General features: G+C 50.6%; 1 protein-coding gene across 1 annotated transcript in view; it reads left to right on the top strand.

Annotated features, from left to right (window-relative positions):
• LOC149337703 (uncharacterized) overlaps positions 1-27546 on the top strand; it is a 75884-nt gene that overhangs the window by 29466 nt on the left and 18872 nt on the right. The window contains exon 5 of the mRNA XM_089554496.1: positions 24935-25071. Coding sequence (XP_089410622.1) covers positions 24935-25071 — 137 coding nt within the window. The remainder of the gene's footprint in view (positions 1-24934; positions 25072-27546) is intronic.

The following is a 27546-nucleotide window of genomic DNA, read 5'->3' as shown; positions in this document are numbered from 1 at the left end:
TAACTGTGACAACCATGACGTCAAAGCAAGCACAACTGCAGCTTTTCGCTTGTATATCCAGGCTTTTAACCCTTTGTGAATTCATATAGGTTTCCGAGTTAAAAAGAGAAACACTTTGTTTTTTTCACCGCTTTAAAAACAATACTAAACAAATTTGAGGATTATAACATGGCTGGTTTATTAGAAAAAAGTGGGACGTATATGTCCCATTGGCACATTCCGAGGCTCTAGGAAGTGGGACAACACTGTCCCGTTGTCTCATGAAGGCACCAACCTTAGTTCACTTATCTACCTATTTAGTGTGAAAAGCACCAAAACAAGTGGCACACAGGGGCACCTTGCACACGCCACACACAAGCTTTGTGCGGACCTCATTTCCTGTGGTGTAGCACCATCTGCACCTTCGCCTTGTGGGCAGAATCGGATTTCCTCCGACACTCCAACTATTTTCTGGCTGTTCTTTCGGCCCTCCTTGTTCTTCGGGAATGGTCCAGTGCTAGTGTAGTGCCTGAACGTTTGTCCATTTATGAGCTGCCATCCTAGAACAAGCCGGAACCACAAGTATGCTATGTCATTGTTGGCGCTGTGCTGTATAAACGCATTGACGACAGAAGCATCAAAGAGAAACCAAAACAACCTATACCAGGACTTCTTGGAGCGCCTATCAGAAGTATAGGCATTTCGCTTCGGATCAAATTTGTCCACGGCCCCCATTGACATGTTGTAGTCTGTCAGTGCTTTTGGGCAGATGACAGCAACAGAAGAGCCATTGGCAAGCTTCCGTGATACTTCCACAATTTCATTTGGGTTGCGGAAATTCGACAAAAGGTGGACATCTTTAGTGTCGTGCGACTGATAGGCTGTGACCGGGCCTTTGGAGCGGCACAGGTATTATCTCTGCTTTAGCTTGTTGTTTCGTTTTAATTCCTCGGGTAAGTCCTTTCTGTTGGTGCGAAAAGTGCTTGCGGCTAGGATGCTCCTCTCTGCGAGTTTCCATGAGTGCAGTGCACGTGAAATAGTTAAAAAGAATAGACGCGTTCCAGGCTGTATGTTCTCTGACAGAGAAAGCACGACATGTTCCCCAAGGCTCTAGTTGGCGGGTCTTTGTGCATTATTGCCTTCATACACCTGAAATTGGAGCAAATATCCTGTCTTTGAGTCTGCCCGGCACCAGATTTTATAACCTCTCTTTATGGGCTTCATTGGAAGGTACTGTTTCATATTTGATCTTCCTTTGAAAGCCACCATGCTCTCGTCAATTGCCTGGCAAGATGACGGCGAGTATTCTTCGTGAAATTTTTTGTTAAGTTTATCAATGAGGGGACGCAGTTTTGCAAGCCTGTCATAGCAATCTTCGCCTCTCTTCTTTTCTTTGCTTGGATCGTTTACACGAAGGGAGTTCATGATATACTGGAAGCGCTTGAAAGACATCACTTTGGCGATTTCTTTGGAATTGAAGAGGGAATCGCGGCTCCAGTAATGATAAAAGTGATGACGTGGTGACACGCTCATGAGAAGCAGCAATCCGAAGTAAGCGCGCAGCTCATCTCTTGTGAGCACCGCCCACTTCTTTGGGTATTTTTGTGCCCCGGCACAGTTTGTGCGCTCTAAAATCATTTCGAACACGTCATCATCGAAGTACAGGTCAAAACAGTCCACTGCGCGCCCCAATGGCTGTGTTGAGAAGTGAGGGTCCCATGATTTTGGAATCGCAACGAGGATCTGGGGTTCATTTGTGCTCCAGTTGTCAACAACTTCCTCTTCTACTACATCACCTACTTTGTGATCTGGCTGGACTGCTTCCCGCGTGCTTTTTTTCCTTTTCTTTGAAATTGTTTGTCGACGTTTCTTTCGTTTCCCTGTTGATAGACTAGCTTCGTTGTCATATTCGTCCGGACTCGAATCTGGTGGTGCAAGCTCCGGCATGAACTCATCCTCGCTACTCAGTGCCTCGTCCTCACTAGTTTCTGACTCATCTGGAAGGCTGAATAAGAGTTCCAGTGCCTCTTCGCGTGTGAGCGAGTCCGCTGGAAATGCATGAAAGGAGAAATATTTATTTATTTTATTTATTTATTTACAGAATACTGCAGGCCCTTCTGGGCCCTAGCAGGAGGGGCAATACAGTGCAAAATGAATATACAAAAATAGAACACTGAAAGAAAATTCGAAACACAAAGCAAATAAGTTAGATGGCGTCAATCTTCTATTTCTGCAATGGAGTCAATGTCACATAGTGCTGTTAAAGGTAAAGCATCCCATTCAGTTACGGTGCGGGGGAAGAAGGAGTATTTAAATAGGTTAGTTCTGGCGGTGAATGGAGTTAGAGAATCAGAGTGGCGATGTCTTGTTGGTCGTGGAGCGGAAAATGGCTTGACGTAGGGATCCGGGCACATTGACAACTTGTTATGTTTGAGAAGGAAAATAAATTTTAATCTGAGGATTTTACTTCTTACCTGCAATGTTTGAATTCGGTTTGCTCGCATTATGGCAGTAGGTGAGTCGGTTGAACGGTATTTTGAAAAGATGAATCGAATGGCCTTGCGCTGGATCATTTCAAGCGCTTGAATTTTAGTTTTAGTAAATGGGTCCCAGACAATGCAAGCGTATTCTAACTTGGGTCTGATTAATGATCAATAGGCTAAAAATTTCAAGTCCGCAGGATCATTCTTCAGTTTGTGCTTGAGGACACAAAGTTTACGAAACCCTGATGCACATACGTTACTTATTTGTTTGTTCCAGCTTAGATTATTAGTTATCGTCACGCCAAGATATTTATATTCAGTTACCTCCGAAAGTGGAAATGATGGAAGAGCGTAAGGGTACAAAAGGCTGTTTTTTTCTTGGTTAATCTCATAAATACGGTTTTCTGAGCGTTAAGTTTCATGTCCCACTGGTTGCACCAATCCAGAATATTGTTTAGGTTTAAATTGAGTAATAGTTGGTCTTCACGACATGTAATTACATTAAACAAAACACAGTCATCTGCAAACAGCCGGATTTGAACGGGATGAGTAACTACTTCTACAATGTCATTCACATATATTAAAAATAACAGGGGACCGAGGACACTTGCTTGGGGAACACCAGAAGAGACAGGCAGGCTGTGTGAATAATGGTCGTCAATACTAACAAACTGCTGTCGGTTAGATAAGTAAGCTGAAACCCAGTTAACTATAAAGTTAGGAAGACCAACTTGTTTAAGCTTGTCAATTAATTTAGAATGGGAGATTATTGACAATGTATCAGCATTTGTAATTGGAGTCAGTTAGGCCTAGCAAAATAAGCATACGCTTTCAGGGTATCCGGGCACTGACCGCACTATCGCACGCACCATCGCTCCGATTTTCAAAATGCTTGTACCAACACATGCACAAAGCATTCCTCTCAATGGGCAGAAAAGGAAAATCTTACCATTCATGCCGAACTCTCGTAGATCGAGTACTTCGGGAGCGCAAATTCGGAGTGTCACGATCAAACAAACACAATTTTCATTTTTACGGATCTGAGGCGCCACCTATGGAAGCACTTCAAAACATCAGCAGAAAACATATTCAGACACCCGCAGTAGATGGCAGCACAATACTGATGCTGTGCTGTAAACTGGCGTCGGCTGCTATTGCGGTTTTGTCAGAGTAAAAAGTGGGACCTATCTGTCCCGTTATCCCTAGCTAAGCCACTGCATTATTTTTTCCCGTCGTAGAGACGTGGGTGATGATTATAGACATTTAGTAATGTCGCTGAATTTAGTATATGCCAGCTGAGAATATATAATGAAGCGTCACTTGTCAGATCTGAATTACTTTTTAATTGGACCAACTTAGAACTATCAATAATGATCTTAACATAGGAGCACATACCAGTCCGTGAATTACTGTCGAAGCGGAGGAATGCGAGGAAGTGACCAGTGATACTAACCTCAACAACAAATGCTGATGGATGAAAAAGCAGGTTGGTTAATATTGTCACGTAGTGGTGACTGCAGTACGGCGAATAGCATAACAGCGAGAACGTCTTCGAAACGAAACTCTTTATTTGGGCTGACTTGCGCCCGCAAAGAACTGAATCACTCGGCGGTGGTGTAGAAACACCGTGCTCGGCGGTCGTCGAATAGAATCCCGCCGCTGTCGGCCGAGCTCTTTTTAAAGCTGATAGCGAACATTCGAGATAAAGCTTCGGAACTTACTAGAACATTCTGGCGCAAACTAGAACCGGCTCCGCCTGGATGCGATCAATAGAGATAAATCTAGGCGTGTCTTGCGTCACAAACGAAGCGATAAAGCGGCGTATCGGCAGCCTTGAAGCATGAACAAAGAAACACAACAAACCAATGCTACAAAGATTCGCGGCAATACTCCCCTCTCAAAGAATCATCGACTCGATGCTTTAGAACATAATGCGGTTATAAACAATGAAAAACGGAATGTGCGAAAATAAACACCAAATGCGGAAACACGGCGTCCTTTAGCGTGCATGATAGGGCTGTAGGCGTACGACATGGACTACTTCTGGTCGTACGCGGCGTCGCTGGGATGCAGTCATTTGGTCAGGGACGACTTCATAGTCCAATTCACCTAGCCGACGAAGAACATTGTACGGGTCGAAATAGCGGCGCAAAAGCTTTTCACTCGATCATCGGGAGTGAATGGGCGTACAAACCCACACTCGGTCTCCTGGCTTGTATTCCGCGTTGCGTCTTCGTAGGTTGTAGCGTCTGGCGTCGGTCCGCTGCTGGTCTTTGATCCTTAATAGGGCAAATCTTCGGGCTTCTTCTGCGCGTTGAAGATAGGCGGCGACGTCGACGTTATCTTCCTCGGTAACGTTCGGCAGCATGGCATCCAGCGTGGTCGTGGCCTCTCTGCCATGGACGAGCCTAAAAGGCGTCATCTGGGTGGTCTCCTGCACTGCGGTGTTGAAGGCGAAGACTACGTAAGGCAAGATGACGTCCCAGGTCTCGTGCTCGGCATCGACATACATGGCGAGCATATCGGTGATGGTTTTGTTGAGGCGCTCGCTCAGTCCGTTGGTCTGCGGGTGGTATGCAGTTTTTCTCCGGTGGCTGATTTGGCTGTAATGGAGGATGGCTTGCGTCAGTTCCGCCGTGAATGCTGTTCCTCTGTCAGTGATGAGAACATCGGGGGCGCCGTGTCGCAGAAGAATGTCCTCCGCGAAAAATTTGGTGACTTCTGCTGCTGTTCTGTTCGGTAGGGCTTTTGCCTCGGCGTAGCGGGTCAGGTAGTCGGTCGCTATAATGACCCACTTATTTCCAGATGTTGATTTCGGGAAAGGGCCAAGCAAGTCCATGCCAATCTGCTGAAAGGGCCTTGAGGGGGGTTCAATGGGGTTCATAAATCCTGCTGGTCGGGTTGGAGAGGTGTTTCGTCGCTGACAATCTCGGCAAGTTCTCAATGTTCGACATCGGCAGACAGTCGGGGCCAGTAATACTTATCTTTAATGCGGCGGAGAGTGCGAGAAAACCAGAGATGTCCAGCTGTCGGCTCGTCGTGTGAGGCCTGAAGAACTTGTCCACGCAGACTTAGAGGTACAACAAGGAGGTAGGCTGTCTTGGTCACTGCTAAGTTCTTCTCCACGAGGACATCCTTCTGTAAACAGAACGAACAGAATCCTCGCTTGAACGACGCGGGGGGTGAACAAACATTGCTTTCCAAGTATTCGATGAGGCATTTTATGTTGGGGTCCGAGCGTTGCTGTTGTGCAAACAAGCTGCAGCTGATGGGTCCCAGGAAAGGGTCCCCATCGTCGTCCGGCGGCTGTGCATCTAGAGGGGCTCGTGACAGGCAGTCGGCGTCAGAGCGCTTGCGTCCGGAATTGTAAACAACGGTGACCTAAAACTCCGGGAGGCGCAAGCTCCATCGAGCGAGGCGGCCGGAGGGGTCCTTCAAACTGGCGAGCCAGCACAGTGCGTGGTGATCGCTGACCACCTTGAACGGTCGTCCGTACAGGTAGGGGCGGAATTTTGACATAGCCCAGATGATGGCAAGGCACTCCTTCTCAGTTGTCGAATAGTTAGCTTCGGCTTTGGACAGGGAACGGCTAGCGTACGCGATGACCTTCTCCACTCCGTCAATTTTCTGAACGAGGACAGCGCTTAGGCCCACGCTACTAGCGTCGGTATGAATTTCAGTCTCTGCGTTTTCATCGAAGTGCGCGAGGATGGGTGGGGACTGTAAACTACGCTGAAGTTCCTTGAAGGCTTCCGCTTGCGGCGCTTCCCTTTTAAATGGCACGTCTGCCTTTGTCAGGTGGGTCAATGGCTCGGCGATGCGCGAAAAGCTCTTCACAAATCGTCGGTAGTACGCGCACAGTCCGAGGAATCTGCGCATAGATTTATTATCGCCCGGTGGTGGAAACGTTGCGGTGGCAGCGGTTTTCTGCGGGTCTCGCCGTACTCCTTCCTTGCTAACGATGCAGCCTAGAAACAGAAGCTCTTCATAGGCAAAGTGGGACTTCTGTGCTTTGAAAGTAGGGCGGACGATTTGATTGCGTCTAGTAGTGTTCGAATTCTTGATTCATATTGCAGCGAAGAAGCACGAACACAAGTAGAAGGAACACGCAAAAAACACGGACGAACGCTGCACTCACAACTGGTTTACTGCGAAAAGATTTCGAGCTTAAAATGGCTCACGCATCTGCGCACTACATAATGAAAACCATAACAAACACGTGCCAAGAAATAACATCTTATCATAATGCCGCAAAAAGGTTGTATTCCGAAGCGTACAAAAAAACTGATGCATCACTAATGCAGCAATCTGCTTTTTCCTGTATGCGAAAGGCCTCCAGGAGTTCACGCGCCGTTTTATACTTGCTTCTGCCTAGAATTCGAACACTATCGAAACGTGGCGAACATGTCACGCATGACCGGCAGTGCCTAACCAAGTGCACATTCTCTTTGTTCTTTAAATTCCTTTGGTGCTCCCCTAGCCGGCCGTTAATACATCGCCCCGTTTGACCGATGTACACTTTTCCACATGAAAGTGGCAGCTCGTACACCACCTCAGAAGCGCATTGCACATAGGGCGTAGTGTGCTTTTTAGCACACCCGCTTCTCCTTGTTTCGCTTCCGGAAATACGAGGGCACAACTTTGACAGCTTCACCGGAGCCGAAAAAACGAGCGGCACCCCATACCTGTTCGCAACCTTCTTCATGTTATGCGACACCTTGTGTAGGTAGAGGGCAACTTCCGGTCGCAGGTTCATGTTCCTCTCTTTCTTCTTGGAGTTCGCTGTGCGTGCCTTCACTTTTTTCAGGCAAGCTTCTGCTACAGAAGTCACGACCGACAAGGGGTAGCCCGCTGACAAAATTCAGGCCAATTGGTTCTCAAAGCTAGACTGCATCTCATGGACGCACGATTTCTCAAGCGCCGAATCTAGACACAAACTAACTATGCCTCTTTTTATCACCTTCGAATGAGCAGAGTCGAAAGGCAAGAGTTGCTTCTGAACACGAGGGGCGTACATCCAACAAGTATGATCTCTGCCCAACTTCACTCGAATATCTAGAAACTGAAGTTCGTCGTTATCCGGTGTCTCAAAAGTAAATGTTAGTCCCTTTCCATGCTCCTAAAAGCATCTAAAATCTTGTTAACGATAGCGCAGTAGTGTAAAGGGCTCTGCTTGTCCAAAAAAATTAAAAAATCATCAACATATCGGTACACTTTGATGACCTCGTCCGAGTTAAAAACAGTGCTTAAAACCTGGTCAATGCTGGCTAAAAAAATGTCACTTAAAATGGGCCACATCGCAGCAATGTCAAAGTGATGCTGACTGCTTTTTTGACTCCCTCTGTGTGGCACACCACGAGTACGCACTCCATAGGGTCAAAGAATGACTAAACAGTACTACAGGGATGTCCTCCATCGCCTACGTGGTGCTGTGCGGCGCAAGAGACCGGAATTAAGGTCAGCAAGAAATTGGCGCATCCCTCGCGGCATTGCTCCTGCACATTCCTCACATTTGTTTCAGACTTTTCTGGCGAAAAACCAAACTCCTGTAGTTCAACAGGGTCCTTACTCTCCTGATATGTCCCCCTACGACTTCTGGATGTTTCCTAAAATCAAGAGGACATTGAAAGGAGCGCGAGTTCAGAAAAGAAAGGACATTATGGCTGCAACGACAGCAGAGCTAAATTCCATTCCGAAAAGGGTCTTTTCGGAATACTTCCAACAATGGCAGCACCGCTGGGAGATGCATATGGAGCCCCAAGGAGACTACTTTGAAGGTTATTAGGTTTCTAACGCTCCAGTTATGCCAGTTTTTTTTCTTCGGCCAAAGGTCGGACACTTTTCTAACAGACCTCTTAGTTAGACTTCCTGAATCATTTGTAGGGCATCGAATGGGGACGTCAAGCAGAGCTTCAATGCTGTGCCCTTGATTACCACCATCATACTGGGCTTGATGGGGGAAGTTAAATCTAAAAAATTGATATTGATATCTCCCACGAGATCAACAGACTTATTTTGTTTCGAAAAAATGTAAAGAATAGTACTAAGCCCTTCTCAAAAAGCAGGTGTGGATGATTATGGAGATAGGAAAATGGAGCCAAACATAGTATTTTTATTACAAAAACTAAAGACACCCTGGTTCACGTCAGCCCCAAGTGATTATCAGTCATAGACACTCATGTAGGGATCCAGCCAACGTTTATACCTTACTCCTGGGAGAATGAGGATCGCTGAGCCGCTAGCTTGAAAAGCAAGATAGTAAGTAGTAGATCACATTATTCCGGAGTTGCCTCACAATAAGGTGATATTTAATTATGCTGAAAGTGTGCTGAACGGGCTGTATGCATGACCTTCGTTTGCATAAGCGCATCTACAACGTCCTCTCAGTGGTAACACGAGAGGGTGCCCTTTAACAGCGCTCCGGGGAACTTGCCTTCATTTAGCTTGGATAACGCCATTGGCGTATAGCGTCAAGAGTACACAGAACGCACTTTGCATATTCGGCGCTGCGACTCTGCGCAACCAAACTATTTGGCCATCTTGGTAACATCGGAAGCGAGATCTCAACTATGAGGTATACATTTGCCTGGCGTGTCGTGTTCCTACGCAGCCTACATAGCCACGCAGACGCACGCTACCTGGTTTGGCAGAGCACAGCGGCTCGCACCTGCAAAACCGTTCTACCTCAAAGTGCTAGGCGCTGCGGCAACCGCGACAACCTCCAACTGAAGGTTCCCACACCCTCGGAGCAGGCGCCTAAACTCCTGATGTATGTATTTCGCTATGAAGGAGGTGGCAACCACTCAATGTAAGCCGCTCACATTGCAGATGATAAATGCAGCAGAACCGCCCACAGTCAGCCAGCTCAACCCGGTCGCTACTGCCTCAACAACGCAGGCGGTGACAGCGAACGACCGCGTAAGTTGACGCGGGGAGCGTTACTGTCCGGTCAATATTCGCACAGTTTTGCTAGTTATACAGCCTCTGCACAGCTTTTTATTAATCTTACCGCATGCTCTGATAAAAAGAAACTGCTGCGGCTTACCTCAGCTAACCCTGGTTATGTGAGCGAAAGTCACGCTTGCATAAACAGCGTGAAATCACGCAACGCCCTATTGCTGCAGTGCCGCGTGTCTGCCACAACGTTGACAGCGCTGACGCATGCAGCCTCTCTCTCACCATCTCCACGTACCTCAAAGCGCGACTAAGGTTTTCACTGACCCGGGGAGCTATTTCTGCGCCCTTCATATCCTCAAAATCATCGGAGTCTAGAACACTGTCAACGTCAATGCCAATGAACCCAATTAATGCCGACGGCCTATGGCTTCAGTGCCGCGTTTCTGCTACAACGCTGTCGGCGCTAACGCATGCAGCGGACACCTGTCCCTACCACCACGTAGCTTAAAGCGCGACTGAAGTGTCCACGGTCCCAGGGGGGAGTTATGCTCCTTTCCTTGCTTTCCAAATTGACGGCCTTATCAGTTTAGGCTGCCCGTTTAGCGGGTCTAGGCTCCCTATCGATTGACGCTCACATGATTGGCAATGTCGACCGGATGATCGGACTCGAGTCGCCGTCTGCGTGTGCCCACTCTCGAGGACGTCGGCTCCGGCTGACTTGCTTCGGCTATAGTGAGACGCTGTATAGATAACGCGCAGTGTTTCGAGCAGCGGCAGCGGCGACGGCGGAGCGCGCGGCTGCAGCTGCTGCGAGTCACGTGGTGCATCAATTCGTTACTTACGCAGTTGCGCTTCTCCTGTTCAAGTTCATCCGCACAAACACATTGCATTGCATTGTCTTGTGTTGAATTGTGTTCTGCTGTGCTGGTCAAATCGGCGCCTCTAGGGTGGTGAAGCTTTCACCTTAAAATGTTGTATAGCCAAGTGTTGTGTCCCCTTATTGCTTTTGTGTGTGTGCGCCCCCGCGTCCTCCTCCTAACGAACACTCGCATCCTCCTCCTAACGACCGCTTGCCCCTCGTCGCACGCTGTCGCCGGATGCCCCCCACGGTGCGCCCCCGCACCCTCCTCCTGTTCTGGGAAGCCACTCCCTGCCGTGGACGCTTCTCCACTCCCTCCTTTCTTCGGGCGGCCAGTTCGGCTCCTGCCTCGGTCGACGCTGGTCGCACCCTCATCGGCTTTAAATAAACGAAGTCTTAAAGTACCGTGTGCGTCTTTCGCTGCATTCAACACAGCGACCGGACACGACAGTGGCGACGAGAAAGTGGATTCGACCCGCGCTACGCAACGCTATTGACAAGCCATGGCTACGCGAGGGTTTCCCAATCAGATACCAGAGTTCAACGGCTCATCGTGGTCATCGTGGGTTGGACGCCTTCAGTTCTACTTTGAAGCTAACAACATCACAGACCCAGCCTTGAAGAGGGCCAACCTGCTGACGCTGTGCGGGGAGCAGACCTACGATACTGTCTGCGCCCTTATTCAGCCAAGCACACCAGCGGCAGTGTCTTACGACGACATCGTAAAAGCGCTGCAAAAGCACTACGACCCAAGGCCATCCGAGGTCTACAGCCGGGCTCGCTTCCAACGACGAGATCAACTGGGAGGAGAAACTGTGAGCGCCTACGTAGCCGCGCTCAAGAAGCTCGCTGCCGACTGCAATTTTGGAACGCTGTCGACAACAGCTACCGGGCAGGAGGGAGACGCAGCTTCTTCTGCTAACACCACCATGCTTCCCTTGGACGTGATGTTACGCGACAGATTTGTGTGCGGACTGAGTGACGAGTCACTGCAGCAGCGCCTGTTCGCTGAGAAGGACCTCACATTCAGCAAAGCTTACGACATCGCCGTTCGAGCGGAGAGCGCCGGTCACCAGCAGAGAGGGATTCGCCGGAACACCGAGCCGGTACACCAGACAAGCAACCAGGTGCGCAAGCCTTCTGTTGTTGTAAAATCGGTCAAAAAGGCACAACGCTGCTGGCGGTGTGACGACCAACACAACCCCCAGGGATGTCGATTCCAGTCAGCCACGTGTAATTTTTGCCACAAGCGAGGGCATATCGAAAGAGCATGCATTACGAAACGGAGACTTGCCAAGATAAAGTCACCTTCCCAGCCTAATCACAGCGTCAACGCCTCAGAGAATACGCCGCTATCTGATCTCCATGGAACAACATCAGCAACACCATCTGTGTTGTACGACCTGAACACCATGAATCTCGGCACGCGACCGAAGATTTTTACAGAAGTAAGCGTACATCACCAGCTGATTAAGTTCGAGGTGGACTCCGGCGCAGCCTGTACTCTGATCAGTGAGGACACGTTCCGAACTTCATGGCCATCTGACGCACCCGCCCTGCAACAAGACGACACGCACCTGCGAACGTGGTCAGGACAGAATCTGCCACTATTGGGCTCTGCCAACGTGCAGGTTAACTACAACGGCCAGACCCATACGCTACCTCTGCTTGCTGTGAAGGGCACAGGATCAAGCCTTCTAGGGAGAAACTGGTTTTCTCCACTAGGCGTGATGATATGCGGCATACACCAGACGCCGAGCCAGAACATGGTTGAGCAACTGCAAGAGAAATACGAAAGAGTATTCTCGGAAGAGATTCCAGGAAACGAAGGGCCCCCGGTCACACTGGAGTTGTTGGACAACGCGCAACCCAAATTTCTGAAGGCCAGGCCGGTGCCGTTTGCTCTCCGAGATTCAGTTGAAAAAGAGTTGGACAAACTGGAGCATCAAGGTGTCATCGAGCCGACGCAGCATTCAGAATGGGCCACACCACTTGTCGTAGTTCGCAAGAAGAACGGAACCATACGCCTCTGCGGAGACTACCGGAGCACCGTCAATCTTGCGACTAAAGCGTCCTCTTACCCGCTACCGACACCTGAAGAAGTATTCAGTGTACTACGTGGCGCAAGAGTCTTCAGCACATTGGACCTCACCCAGGCGTATCAGCAGCTGAAGGTGAGCGAGTCAACTGCTGAATTATTGGCAATTAACACACTGAAAGGCTTGTACAAAGTCAAGCGACTGCCTTTTGGCGTAGCTGCAGCCCCGGCCATATTTCAAAAATTCATGGAGACAGTGCTTCAGGGCATCCCAGGAGTTTGTGTCTACCTTGACGATGTCATCATCAGTGGCACTTCCACTGAAGAGCATGCAGTGCGCCTAGAGCTCGTTCTCGAAAGGCTAGCAAACGCTAATTTGTGCATAAGCAAATCGAAGTGCTGTTTTGCGGTGCCAGAGGTGCAATTTCTGGGACACCGAATTGATGCGGAAGGCATTCACCCTACCGAGGACAAAGTGCGAGCGATCACAGAAGCACGAGCTCCAACAAACAAGCAGGAGCTACAGGCTTTTCTCGGACTCTTGACGTTCTACGACCGGTTCTTGGAACAAAGAGCTACCGTGGCCAACGACTTATACCAACTCCTTCGGAAAGATGTGACATGGACATGGTCGCCACGCCATCAGCAGTCATTCGATGCCCTGAAAGACCTGATTCGAAGATGTACAGTCCTCCGCCACTACGACGAAAGGAAGCCTCTGCTTTTGGCTTGCGACGCATCACCGTACGGAGTCGGCGCGGTTCTATCGCAAACTGACGAGCAAGGAAGGGAAGCTCCCATCGCCTTCGCCTCACGTACGTTGTCGCAAGCAGAACGCAACTACGCGCAACTTGACAAAGAAGGGCTAGCCATCGTCTACGCGGCGACACATTTTCACCAGTACATTGCCGGCCGGAAGGTGACCTTTATAACCGATCACCGACCGCTATTGGGCATTCTGGGACCACAAAGGCCTATGCCACCAACTTTGTCTCCGCGAATGACACGTTGGTGCATCAAACTCTCAGCGTACGACTACGCTCTGGTCTACCGCAATGGGAGTAAACATCAAAACGCCGATGCGCTAAGCCGTCTGCCACTAGACGCAACTGTTGACGAACCATTTCCACCAGGAGACGTTCTGATGTTCGAAGCACTGCCAGAACCTCCGCTTACAGCAGGCACAGTTGCAGCATCTACGCAGAAGTGCGCAGCTCTCCGGCTAGTTTACACAGCTGTTCAACAAGGCAACGTGCATAAACTCAAAGGGGACAACTTCGACGCTTACCGCAGGCGAGCTACAGAGTTGAGCACCCATCGCGGCTGCATCATATTTGGGTCCCGAGTTGTGATGCCGAGAGAACTACGCGCACAAGCTATGTCTCTCATCCACGCCGGACATCGGGGCATCGTTGCAATGAAAAAGTGTGCCAGAAGCTACATGTGGTGGCCTGGCATTGACAACGACATCGAAACAGTGGTGCGAGAATGCAAGCCTTGCCAGAGCAGCCGGAGCGCCCCGCCGAAAGCTCCTGTCCCAGAATGGGAAAAGCCAGACACACCATGGCACACACTGCACATTGATTTTGCAGGACCAATTGAGGGCTGCACTTTCCTTGTGGTCGTAGATGCCTACACAAAGTGGCTTGAGATAAGGCAAATGGGACAGACGACTTCGGCAGCAGTCATTGACAACCTCCGATCACTATTTGCAACGTTCGGCCTGCCGCGCAAGGTAGTGTCGGACAACGGAACACCGTTTGTGTCTGCGGAGATCCTCAAGTTTTATCGCGACAACGGGATCTCATCAGTTACATCGGCCCCCTACCACCCAGCGACAAACGGACAAGCCGAGCGCTACGTAGCCGAGCTAAAACGCGCCCTTGAAAGAGATCAGACAGGCTCGCTGCAGCGCCGCCTTGCGCGCTTTCTCTTCAAGCAGCACACGACGGTTCAGAGCACAACAGGCGAGACCCCCTCGAAAATGATGTTCGAGCGTGAAATGCGAACCCAGCTCACAGCCATCCTCCCCGAGCCAAAGGCAGAGACGTTCCGGGAAGAAAAAGCAATTCCGCGCTGCGGCACGCTTAATGAGGGGCAGCGCGTCCTCGCCCGACAGTTTCTGAAAAAGCCACGCTGGGAGGAAGCTACAATTGTCAGACGCATAGGCCTGCGCTCTTGGCTCGTCAACATACATGGCACAGTAGCACGCCGACATCTCAACCAGCTGCGTAGATTTACGACGCCGTCTGAGAGCTGTCCGCCAGCGGAGAGAACACGTGCACCATTTTCCCACATAGCCTGGCACCTCTTCCCGGAAGAAGAGACTTCGCCCAGGACAGACCCAGGAGACACAGCGAACAACAGCCAGCCTACAAGTGTTTCTCCCCCGAGCGCACAAAGCCAGCGCGCCTCCACGCGTGAGCGCCGACCCCCTGCACGATACCAGGCAACTTTCTAAGGGGGAAGGAAGTGTTGTGTCCCCTTATTGCTTTTGTGTGTGTGCGCCCCCGCGTCCTCCTCCTAACGACCACTCGCATCCTCCTCCTAACGACCGCTTGCCCCTCGTCGCACGCTGTCGCCGGATGCCCCCCCACGGTGCGCCCCCGCACCCTCCTCCTGTTCTGGGAAGCCACTCCCTGCCGTGGACGCTTCTCCACTCCCTCCTTTCTTCGGGCGGCCAGTTCGGCTCCTGCCTCGGTCGACGCTGGTCGCACCCTCATCGGCTTTAAATAAACGAAGTCTTAAAGTACCGTGTGCGTCTTTCGCTGCATTCAACACAGCGACCGGACACGACACCAAGCTTAGCGCTTTGCGCATTAATCAGGGAACGCTGGTTGAATATCTCGGATACCACGATGCCTTCGACTTTCCCGTCAGAATGAAGAATATTCACTTCCATTGTCATGCCGGATCTACGAGCATCCTATATCGCACACTTTTCGCGAACATCCTCCATGGACTCGTAGACTACTGCGCACCTTGTCCACGCGGCATTGAATTGCGCGGCCGCGTCTCTTGAGGAAAGTGCCGTGTAACTGCGCCACAGCTGGCGTGGCGAGGATGACGAGGAAAGGAGAGGCGCGAAACAGCTTGGTGGTAGGGGTTCTAGGCGTGGAGGTGGGAGTGAAACAAATCAGACAGAAAGAGGTTCCGCTGCTGCCGCGGGGCCTTCCACTATTGCACCCTTTTCCCCCTTTCCTTGTTGGACTCCCTCTTTTATCGACGGCTGACTCCGAGTTAGGTCTGAGCACAGCAAGCAGAAGTTGTTCTCTGTGCATCCACCCTGTCTGTTTCTTTATTAGAAGGGACACTTTAAAGTAACCCGTTGTAAGCAAAGCTAGCTTTGGAAATAACGTGAACGGAGAAAAAGACAAAAAAACGGGAAGCAGCACCCGCCGCGGTGGCTCAGTGGTTGAAGACGCAAATCATTTAGTAATATTGTCACGGCTTGACGTACAGGCCGGCGGCGAGAACGGGTGAAGACAGGGAGCACAGAAAAACAGGGCGGTCCACCAGCAGCAACGTCGTCGTCGGCGCGCGGCAAAACACTCCTCGTCTTTATCTTCCACTCGCGACACTACCTCCCCCTATAAAGAAGCATCGTCCCGATGCTAGCACGAAAACAAAGGCACAGGGCGGAAAGCCGCACACGCGCACAAAAACTCCTGCTGGCCAGTGTAGAAGGAGGTGGGAAAATCAGTTCGGGGCAGACGATCATCGCGCGTAATACGGCTTAAGCCGCACTACGTGCACAATGTCAGGGCGGGGTGAACGACGTGATGACGGTCGTGTCCCTTCCGGCAGCACCTCGTAGTTAAGTTCTCCGATGCGGCGAAGAACTGTATACGGGCCAAAGTACCGCTTTATGAGTTTGTCGGAGAGACCACGACGGCGTACTGGCGTCCACACCCAGACCTTGTCTCCAGGGTAAAAATGTACGTCGCGTCGACGGAGATCGTACCGACGAGCGTCGGCATGCTGTTGGTGTTGGATGCGGAGTCTCGCGAGTTGCCGAGCTTCTTCCGCGCGCTCGCATACTATTCGGGCACCATCGTCTATGTCGACAGGCGGCTCGTGCGGTAGCATAGCGTCAAGCATCGTGGTGACCTGTCTGCCGTGGACCAGCTGGAAAGGCGTCATACCGGTCGTCTCCTGGACAGCGGTATTATAAGCGAATGTAACGTAGGGCAGTACCGAGTCCCAACTGCGATGGGCGACATCCACGTACATGGCGATCATGTCGGCCATGGTCTTGTTCAGCCGCTCCGTCAGCCCATTCGTTTGCGGATGGTACGCAGTAGTTCGGCGGTGGCTGGTGCAGCTGAGACGGAGGATCTCCTGTGTGAGCTTGGCCAGAAACGCGGCACCCCGGTCAGTGATCAAAACGGCAGGGGCACCGTGACGGAGCACAATGCACTCGATAAAAAATTTGGCTGCCTCAACAGCTGTCGCAGACGGAAGTGCTCGGGACTACACTCCTCGTCTTTATCTTCCACTCGCGACCATATTTACAGAGAGGTTGAGAGGGAAGCAGAGTCTAAGATGCCGCTTCCCTTACAATACTAGGTAGAGTGCTTTATTTAATGACCCCACTGATCTGGGCCGCCACGCGAGCTCGCTGAACCAGGGCTTGTTCGGCCGTTAAGTCCAGGCAGCCGAGCAGAGCCGCCTCCCAGTCCTCTCGAGTAGGTTAGGGGTGGAAGAGAAGGATTTTGCTGGCATTACCAGACCATGGGGTAGGTGTCAGCTACCTCCCCACAGAGAGAGCAGAGGCCAGAGAAGGAAGGACCGAAATGTTTGAGCACTGCCGGGCACATTACAGTGTTAGTATAGAGTGTGTGGGGATACACATGAATCCCCTGCCCCATTGTAACGGCCGCGCGTAATTATCACGCGATGCTATGCGCGCGCCGTTCGGGAGGTTTTGTGAGGGAGGGCACTCTCGCCACCCCCGCTTCCTTTCGCTCCCCGCCGCGACGCCGCCGCGGAGACTTTCCCTCTTTCCGCTCTTACAACGGAGAGACCTCCTCTCCACAGCCCGGGAGGAGACGCGTTTCTCCCGAGGCTCGCTTGTCTTCTGGCGGGAGCCGTGCACACGCATGGATGAGAGATCTGCCACGGAGACCGCTGCCCTTATCGCCCGGCCACCGTGTGTGACTTGACCGCCGCGGGCCGTGAGCGAGGAGCCACGCGAGGTGAGCGGAACTTTCTTCCCCCACATTTTGAGTGCGTTCTTTCCTTTGTGCTTTTCACCCCCGTACTCGAGCGGAACACTCTCCCTCGTTACGGCGGTTGTATTGTTGCTGCTGCATTGTATTGCTCGGGAGCAATAAACGCTCCTCCGAGTAGCATACTCGTGTTTGTCCCCTCTGGCCCGAACCCGCCGTGGTTGCGAGTCACCGCACCGCGGGTTGGGGGTCACAGCTCTGACTGCTAGGGCTGGCACGCTGGTGCTAGAGAGCGACAACTGCTTCTAGCCCTTTGAGCGTTATCACAAGAATAAACCCCCATAAGTGTAAGGAGTATGTTTTCGCCCGCTTTTCTTAGCCCCTTGAGAAGAGGCGGATACTGATGGTGCGAGTCCCGGTAACGAGCGGATTATCTCTGAATGTTAAAAGACAAGCGTCCCGAGCCAGATTGGGAGGGTTTACGTCGGGGGCCCGGTTACTGAGTGCGCGGGCGGCTGAGTTGACGGCCTCGTTCCCTGGTAAGCCCTGGTGACCTAGCGTGTCCAAATGAGAAATCGGATTGTGGGGTCTTGACCCCGCGGTGCTCTTCGAAGTATTCCTTGCGCTGTAGGAGTTATCTAGCCCAGCTCATAATTCCCACATGCCCCTAGCGGTCGGCTATGATGAATTTAGTTTGGGGGAAGGAGGCAGCCGTGGTGATTGCTACTTCCTCCGCGTGCGTTGCGCTAGGGGCCGTAAAAGTGAGGCCGTCTACCTGTCTTTCCTCGTGAATGACTGCGGCCGTGTACCATCCTCCCCTGGAATGGTATGGGCCCACAACGTCTACGTAGGAAACGCTGTGTTTGGAGTCTCAGTGGCGGTGCAGGGCATTTGTTCGGGCCTGACGCCGTCCATTGTGGTCTTCTTTGTCCATTTTTGTAGGAAGGGGTCGAACACGTAGGGCGCCTCTCCATAGTTTGGGCACTCTTGCCCTTTCTCAATGTGTTGGTCGTATTGCATATAAGCCGGCCAAAAGGCGACGACCAGATACAGTGTGGGCATGACAGGTGTATTGATTAGCGAAGTGCGCCTCGCGCAGATCTCGATAGGTGTTCGCCACCCCCATGCAAGAAGCTTCGTATTGGAGGTAGAGATCGGGTGGTCGAGCTCCCTCTTGATGATCTTGCGGAGAGTAACCTCCAAGATGTCTTCATCATGCTTGCTCAAGTGCAGGTATGGAGTCGAATAACGAATTCGACTCGTCACAAAATCATGGACGAGTTGCATAGCATCCATACATCTGTGGTCGCCACGCTTGTTGGGGACGCGGCGGACCATGCGGCGGACCATGCGGCCCACTTAGTCGCCAACCCTTCGAAGCGTGGGTAGGGTTGTGTCAACGCGACGATTTCGGTGAATAAAGAGCCCGAGGACTCAGACCTCAGTGGCTTCGGGTATGGGCTCACTAGCCAGAGGGAGAAGTTGACCAATGTTGACCAGACCTCCAGTTTACCAATGTTACCCTATATCGCCCAAATGGTGATACCGTCGGCGTACAGTGCATACTGTACACTTGCGACTCCAACGAGGTAGGCAGTGAGATTGAGCATTGCGAGATTAAATAATTATAGGGACAACACTGCGCCTTGGTGCGTGCCCCACGTACCCATAGTGTGAGGACCATGCTCGTTGTCTTGAATACGAATAAGTGCTTCACGATCCGTTAAGAATTGTTTCATGTTATTAAAATTGTATTGCCAGCAGTGTGTCTCGCTGAGGTGAGCGACGATGGCGCTGTGTTTCACGTTGTAGAATGCGCCCTTCATATCCACCTTGCCACTGTGAGGGTGCTCGACAGGCGTGAGTACCGCGCGGCTGAGTTGAAGCAGAATGTCTTATGCCGATTTGTGAGGCCGGAATCCGAAGATAGTGTCTGCGAACGTATTACGGGCCTTCAGATATTCAGAGAGGCTATCTAGAAGCATGGTCTCCATAATCGTGGACGCACAAGACGTTAAAGAGATAGGTCGGAGGTGATCGATATTAATGGGCTTACCTGCATTGGGGATGAAGGTGACACACGCCGTTTTCCAGTCTAGGGGGAAGGGTACATCTCATCGAGATTGCGTTGATACATTATAGCGGGGCGTCATACGCCTAAGGTTGGCCAGAAGCTTGACCGTAACCTTGTCTTTGCCCGGTGCGGTACCACTTGTCATTATAGCGAGAGCCGCCCACAGATCGTGGAGCAGGAAGGGATGATCCAGATCCGGATTATTTCTGCCGGCTTAGAGGTATTGTTGTCCACGGGGGTTTTGGACTTGACAAAGATACTGATCCCGTAGGGTCTGTGCAAGCTCGTCCGTATTACCTTTGAAGTGCAGAATGGCTCTAGGCAGATTTTTCTGTGCTTCTGTGCGGGTATGAGTTGGATCTATGAGGCTGTGGAATAGCCTCCAGGTATTGCGACTAGACATTTTTCTAGCAGCTGAGTTACAGCGGTTCACCCAGTTAGAGCCGGCGAGCTGGGCAGCATAATCAGCCGACTTTTGGGTGAGGCCATGAATCCGCAAGCGGAGTTTCTTGTTATGTTTCTGAGGACGCCACCTCTCAGTGAGGCTGCGCCGCCCTTCTCAAAGATTGAGATAGTTGTCCACATGTTTGGGTAGCGTTTGGAGAATGGTGTGTGTCCAGGAGCAGTAGTTGTTTTGGAGCAGGCTATACGGGGGCAGTGATTGAAGGAAAGCGGTCGAGTCTGGTAGGCGGGCCTGCGTTATTGGGCGGTGTAGGAATCGAGTATAGATGATAGCGTTGATGCAGTGGTCACTACCAAGGGTACCCCTGGGGTTGATCCAGTCTGCGTGTCTTACGTTGAGGATGAGGGTAAGATGGAGGCAAGTGTGCCGAGTTACATAGTTATTCACACGTGTTGCATGGGCGGGATCAGTATGGAGATTAATGTCCAGCGTGGAGATTAGTTCCGCAAGCTTTCTGCCACGCGACTCTTCCTTGCGATATCCCCACAACTGACTGGTGGCGTTGAAATTTCCCGCAATAAGAACGGGGTCGCGACCTGCTATAATTAGCGCCATGCTAAAGATGTATGAGTACGTAATGTTTTTAAGTTTAGGGGGGAAGTACATATTGAAGATCTATGTACGGGTCGGTCAGTGCAGCGCAGGGGGAGCACTGTCACCAACACATACGAATAGAATTAAGTTCGAGATCGAACTCTTCCGCGGTAAAGCCATTGTGGACAAGACAGGTGGAGGGGTGCCATTGGAAAGTGTTGTAACCCGACAGCCTCACCGCAGCCTCAGGTTCCTGGAGTGCGACTACAACCGACGGGTGCTCGAAAGCGTCGAGATATAATCCCAAGTTAGCCCTTTTTTACGGTCTCTCAAACCGTGGCAGTTCATTGTACGAGAGAGAAAGCCTGATGTTTTGGGAGTAGGCTGTGTGGCCTAGTTCTCACGGCCATGTAAAATTCTTGGTTGAGTTGGGCTAGACCCTGCAGCTACGACTGCCAGGCGCTGAACTGGGAGAAGCTCCGCAGAATCTTCGGCGATTACGCTCAGACCAGCATTTCGTGTAAATTTTGCTAGATGGTTAACGTCCTCTAGCGGACTAGGCCTACGGTCGAGGAGTGGGCCAGACTCGTTAATCCATGTTTTAATGTCACTTGTGACAATAGTGGTCGCGTTCTGAGTGATGTTTTTCAGGATCTTGCCACAGTTGGAAAGCTGGCCAACCAACCCGGCTAGGGTGCTCTCTACAGTCGTTATACGGCTGTCCATCGTGTTTTCCTGACGGCTCCAGCACATAGGCTTGGGTCCCCTAGGGCGCACTACTGGGCACCGCCGGCGACGACGGCGGGGAAAGCGGGTCTGCTTGTGCAGAGCGTAAAATGTTGCGTTCAGCAGCTAGCCGAGCTAACAGCTCGCTAAGCGTCACCATTTCGGCGCGCATCTCTGTGATTGTGGGGGAGAGAGAGGAGGACCAGAGTAGAATGGCTGGCCTGTTGGTATGGCATGTCATGGAACCAAACCAGCGAAAGAGACGAAAACACAAGGAGAGAATAACACAGGACAAAGGGTGCACTAACAACTGAATACTTTATTGAGTAAAGACCACCGAGTAATCACCACGCATACGCCAAGGCAAGACAGACACTCAAACATGGTGAATAATATAATCAAATTCTATTGTCGTCAGCGCAATCAACGGTGAACTGACGCATGCATCACCATGTTTAGCAGTTTGAAAGGCGTCAAAGATTTCACGAGCCTTCCGTGTTCTTCCATGGCCCAGAGTGGGGACATCAGCGAAACGTGGAGAACATTTTCCCGGGACACCTACTGCAGTGCAAAGCAAGATTGCCATCTTCTCCAGCGCCAACTTTTGTTCTGTGCTTGCGCAACCTCTCGTTCACAGTCACCCGTCTGACCTACGTAAAATTTTCCACAGGTCAGCGGAATCTTGTAGATCACTTCGTTCCGGCACTTTGTGTCCACAGTTCTATGTTTGGCCGTGCAACGCTTCTTAGGCGACGCCTGACGGCTAGGCGCGTCGGCTGCTTCCCACGGCGGCGCGGCACCAAAGGGGGGTCGTGGTGCTAGCCTGCACAGCAAGTTTAAGTCACGTACTTGAGTATTCTACCTTAGCGGCGACTTAGGAGAGTGCTGGGAAGGCGGACTCATTCGCTTTCACGGCGGCGTTAACTGAACATGCTCGTAGGTGGACAAAGTTGCCAGATTGTATTGATAGTACGAACATAGCATAGTGGGGGAGTTGGTATTGACTCCTGAAAACGACACAGCACAACTAAAATGAAAGACCAGGGAAAGGAAAAAGACCTACAAGCACAGAACTAACCATTGGCTGTTTAATCGAGAAGATAACAGACACACATGAGAGGGGAAAGGCAGGGATGTTAACCAGAAAGGTTTCCGGTTGGCTACCCCGCACAAGGGTAGGGAATGAGGCGATTAAAGAGGGAAGATAGAAGGAACGGGAAACACAATTTGTCAATCAAGGCAGTCTCTCTCAAAAAACAAAACAGTGCGAACCGAGGATCTTGGACTCTGTGAAAGGGCGAGGATCAAGGCGGTCCAGAGCACAACGCAGCTTACGTCTTTCGTTCACATAGGGCACTCACCCAAGAGATGAGGGATTGTCTCTTCACAGACACAGTTAACACAAGAAGGGCTGTCGGCCATCGCGATCCGGAAAGCAAGCTGATTTGTGAAGGCAACGCCGAGCCATAGACAACACAGTAATGTTGCTTCACGACGCGCTACGGCCACGTGCAGCCGAAGCGCATTAGCAGGATCATCGCAGTGAGGACTCGAGGCAGTGAGCACGCGCCGAGGACGGGGATGCGTCCTCCTTGCGTGATGCATGAGTTGGGATGTTGTTGATCGGGGATCATCGGATAGACGCCCTCCAGGGCAAGAGGAACCTCATCATGAGAAAAAGAGAGAGAAATCCTTTATTTGTACGACCCATGCCCGTGTCCATGTTCCTGTGGGAGAGGGAGTTAAGGTTCTTCCTCCAAGACGGTGAGCAGGCGCGGCTGGACGTTGTCCCATGAAGAGACTGTTTTGCCGACCAGAGCTTCCCATATTCCGAGAAAGTGAGCGACGTGACGTGGTGTTCGCTCTTGGGCTGTTACAGAATGTGTGGACAAGTGTGGGTAGTCGTTAGGAGGAAGCTGATGGGTGGCGGTGACGAGATCGTCGACCTCCTCGTTGCAGCCGATGCGGTGGAAACTGGGTACACAATTCCTGCTCCGCGAGGCGCGCAACTTTGGACTAGCGGTTCGGGGCTGCACCTGTTATGCAGCAAGCGACGCGCTCCGTGTCCACATTTCTTTTCATCTCGATGGTATCCTTGCTTCACATGCCCTTTATGCTTACAAAGCTTTCCGCGGTGCGTGACATATCCATGTTTTTGCGTGTGCCTCAGAAGCTCACCCAACGACGATAGACAGTGAGAAGAGTCACGAAGCCGTTATATTTCGCACGCACAAACCTTATTGGCTCTAATAGTGATCAGTTCGGAAAGGTATGTTGATAAAGGTGAGGTCCCCTTGAAGGTCCATGAACGCCTCGTGATGTGGTGTATATCCTGTCCTCATATTCCCTTGCTTCTTTAAATCCATCAAATGTGTTCTAAGAATTTCGTCTTGGAATTCCTTTGACATGACGCCCTCCAAAGCGAGGTGCCGTGCTGGTAACGGACGAAGCTTGCACGTAGCGCCGCTCAGCTGTGTCTCCGTCGCTATAGCAACGTTGGCATGAGCAGGGAGCACTGGGGACGAGATGAAGGGAGAACACCCTCTTCTGCTCCTTATTTGTCGTTGCCGGTGCTCACCATACACTGTTCTCTGTTGCAGTCAAGCTGGCTGACGAAGTTCCAAACCACGTAAGGAGGCCTTTCTTTACTTGATTCTTTTTTAGGGATCAGAGTTTTCGCTTAATGTGACGATACAGAGTTGATTTCCGCTCTGTTGCAAGCTATAATTGTTGTCTTTTAAGATGGGGTAATGTGCTACCTAGGCGCGGCGGAAGAGCTCTGTAAACGCACCAGCAGGCTTCAGAAAAAAATGGAGTGTAGAACCTCGGTCCCGGAAACGTACCACTTTGCTTTTAGTCTGCCGGTTCCTTAGAGGGGCATTGCGACAGGATGCAGCAAATAATAAATAATATTGCAGCAAAAAAATACATATATGGCCTGGCGAAATTGCTGCGCCCATCGTCGTTCAAATGCGATAGCCTGATTAGAGGGATCCTTTACACTTACCTGGTGGCCACAGCTGGTGGCAGTAAATCGGGGCTACGCAAGAGCTGCTTGTGACCGCTTCGCGTTAGTCATTTCAGCAAACCTGATTGGCTGCCGAAGAACAGCGAAGTCGACTAGCAAACCGATGTGTCTTCCGAAATATAATGCACGTGGGCTGGAAGTGAAAAAAGAGGGGCCTGGACTCAATCCGTGGAGCGTCTTGGTTATATTGCCACGTGTCATTGTAGTATCCGTTCGTTCGTGCTCAAGGCCGCAGGAAAGCGGTGTTATCATATTTGTTCGTGACGCGAGAAGCTTCCGGACTAATCTCGACTGATCACAGCCATGAAGAGCTGCATTTACGTTTTTCTAGATTGCATTAGATGATCTTGTCCTGTTATCTCGAAGTTTCCTTGCCGGCTTTAAACTGAGGGATGCGCGAGCGGCGGGCATTTGTATTTCTGCGACTAACGAGCGCATCTGTTACTTACGCCGCCGCCGAGTTATTCAGTTTTTTTGCGGGTGCAACATAGCCCAAATAAAGAACTTCGTTTGCAAGTCTTGTTGCTGTCTTCCTGACCGCTGGACTGCCGTCACTACAACGTGACACTATAGAATACGCACCAAAGCAGTAAGAAGTTTCCGAGAACGTTAGCGTGATTGGGGCATTTTAGGTGAAAGCAGCCCACACAGATCTGCGCCATGCCTGATGTGGACTGCGCAGGGGATCGTTATACTTCGCCATCGAGCGAGGGGTGGTGCCCCAGTGGAGGCGCTGCGTGTACGTCACCCTGCTTGCCGTGCTCATGGGTGTGGCATTCGCCAGCGTGCTCCTCGTGGTCATTGGCTCGGACGCAAGCGGTACGTCTTCCTTCTAGCGGAGTGACGCGCCACCATCACCGGAAACTTTAAGCGCACAAGCAGACAAGACGTAGAAAGAAGACGCTACACAAACGAGCGCTCGTGTCTGTAACGTGTTCTTTCTACGTCCTGCGCTTTAGGTTTTTGGAATGTCTCACCAACACGCCCAAACAATCATTTTGCTGAGCTATTACCAGCCTATGAGCTAGTCCTTCAAGGGCGCCCGTCCTTCAAAGTACTTTGGTACGTGTTGGTGGGTTCGTAGCCATGTTTGAAACAGAAAGGCGCATATGGGACGAGGACAAGAAGGCCTGTTGCTTCACGTTCCTTTTTTGTCCTCGTCCCATTTGCGCCTTTCTGTTTCAAACATGGCCCATCCTTCGCTTGTGTAAACGTCTGACAAGTGCGATGTGTCAGCGTTCCCGCCTCCTCGGCTGCGCCAGCAACGCAGCGATGGAAGCAAAATCCAGATGGTGGATGTGATTAATTGCACTGAAAGGAACATGCGCCGCCTCCCGCTGTTGCCTGCGGGAAAGCTGTGTGACAGCCGGTATAAAAGCGACGCTCTTACTTGCTGTAACAGTGCGTGTCATAGCGTAGACCTTCTGCCTCCTGTGCTTGTACTCGGCGGTGCCTCTCACTGTCATGCTCATGTAAGTCGGCTAAGACTTCTTCCCAATGCCGGCTAACGAGGCCAAGGACAATGAGGCGATGCTAGCCCGGGTTGAAGCCAACTATAAAGTAGCACTGAGGGAACAAAGAGGCCTCACACACCCTTTTACCGCAGCAGGATGTGGCCACTGCGGTGCAGCAGTTGGCCGCCACCTCCTGTCGGAGTGCATCGATTATAGCAGCTTACTCTTATATCAAAGCAAAGGTACGCAGTAGCTGTGTCTTGTCGGCACTAACCTCTCAGGATAAGGAAAAAGCTGAAATGAAAATAGAGCAGTGGGCTATCACAAAGCAAATATTTTAACGTTAACAGACATGAAGAAAGCCGCGTGCGTCAGGGAACAAACAAAATTTAATTATATCCTATCTGAAATGTAAGGTGGCCGCTTAAGACACAGAACAACAATAATTGGGAGAGATATTTGCATTTCAGTCTACCCAGTTTAGGTGTTGTTCACGGTGACACTATTATTTTTATTTAACGAAAGCAGGCAGTACTACAGTAGCCGCGAACCGATCAAGGGCCGATACTTCAAAAACATCTTGCTTTTAAGAACTATGTGTGCCTCGTGCCTAGGTCTCTGTCAGTCTGTACATCACCGGTGAACGATGACGAAACTGCCGGCCGTTCGTGCATCATTCTAATGCCTGATTGATGTCTTACTGTCGTGCTCCTAAACACGCTTATGACAGCTACAGCTCCCGTATCACTGCCAGCGCAGTGGGCACGAGAGCACATATATAAGCACATGTGCATCAATTAATGACAGACTGGGCATGCAGCTGCTGTGCTAAGGCATGGAGCTTGCGTCTGCGCTGCTTCTTTGTGCACAAACTTCGCTCGTGAACAAGTGGTCTGCGTGAAATCGTCATCATCATCATCAGCCTAACTACAACCACTATCCTACAATCGCCTTTCCTATATCCCTCAAATTAACTCTGTTCACTGCCAAATGCGGCCAAGTTATCCTTTCAAACTTCCCGATCTCATCCAGGCATTTTCTTCTCTCATCTTTTCTCGCAATCCGCTTTTTTACCTCATATGGACTATTGCTCATATTTAGCCGTCATTACACACCATGGCCACGCTAATTTCTTCTTGATTTAACTATGACACCTTTAATTCGACATGGCCCCGCTAATTTCTTCTTGCTTTATTTAAGACACCATTAATTCGAGTTCAGGCGTTTCACTCTCCCACATTTATTAAATGACGAATCGGAGTTGTCGAACAACTGATTGATAACTGTACTACCTCATGCCCTCAATGTTGGAATGTTAATCCATGTTCTTCTTGGTATCAACTTGGCTTGTATCAACTACCTCATGCCCTCAATGTTCGAATGTTAATCCATGATCTTCTATGTATCAACTTTTTTTTTCTTTATGTGTGCCACTATCAAACTACCTCTGTAGGGTGCGTCTGCCTCGTCAAGCCCTATCACTGGCTTTTTGCCGGCGCACCCAACATCCTGATGATGTGAAATAAAGTATTGATTGATTGATTATTCATTAATTCATTGCTATTTTCTTTTACACAAAGAAGTGGAAAGAGGCAAAAGGATAAGCGTGCATCTGCGGCTACAGAAATCCTAGGCCCCCTTTAGGCGCACATAGCAGAAGAATAAGACAAACAAAAAAAAAAATTAAAAATGGACTGGCGTTTAAAAATAAAAGAGTAATGAAAAAAGGCAGCATGATGCGCATGCATCAGCACATTCAGTACAAACAACAAGATGAGTGAAACAGTTTTGAAACCTATGTAAATCATTTTTTAAGATTTTGCAAGAATAAAACAAAATA

This window comes from Amblyomma mixtum, chromosome 7 (genome assembly GCF_055824585.1).
Source record: "Amblyomma mixtum isolate Tamu chromosome 7, ASM5582458v1, whole genome shotgun sequence".
In the NCBI taxonomy this organism is placed as follows: domain Eukaryota; kingdom Metazoa; phylum Arthropoda; class Arachnida; order Ixodida; family Ixodidae; genus Amblyomma; species Amblyomma mixtum.
This window is presented reverse-complemented; position numbering and strand designations above follow the sequence as displayed.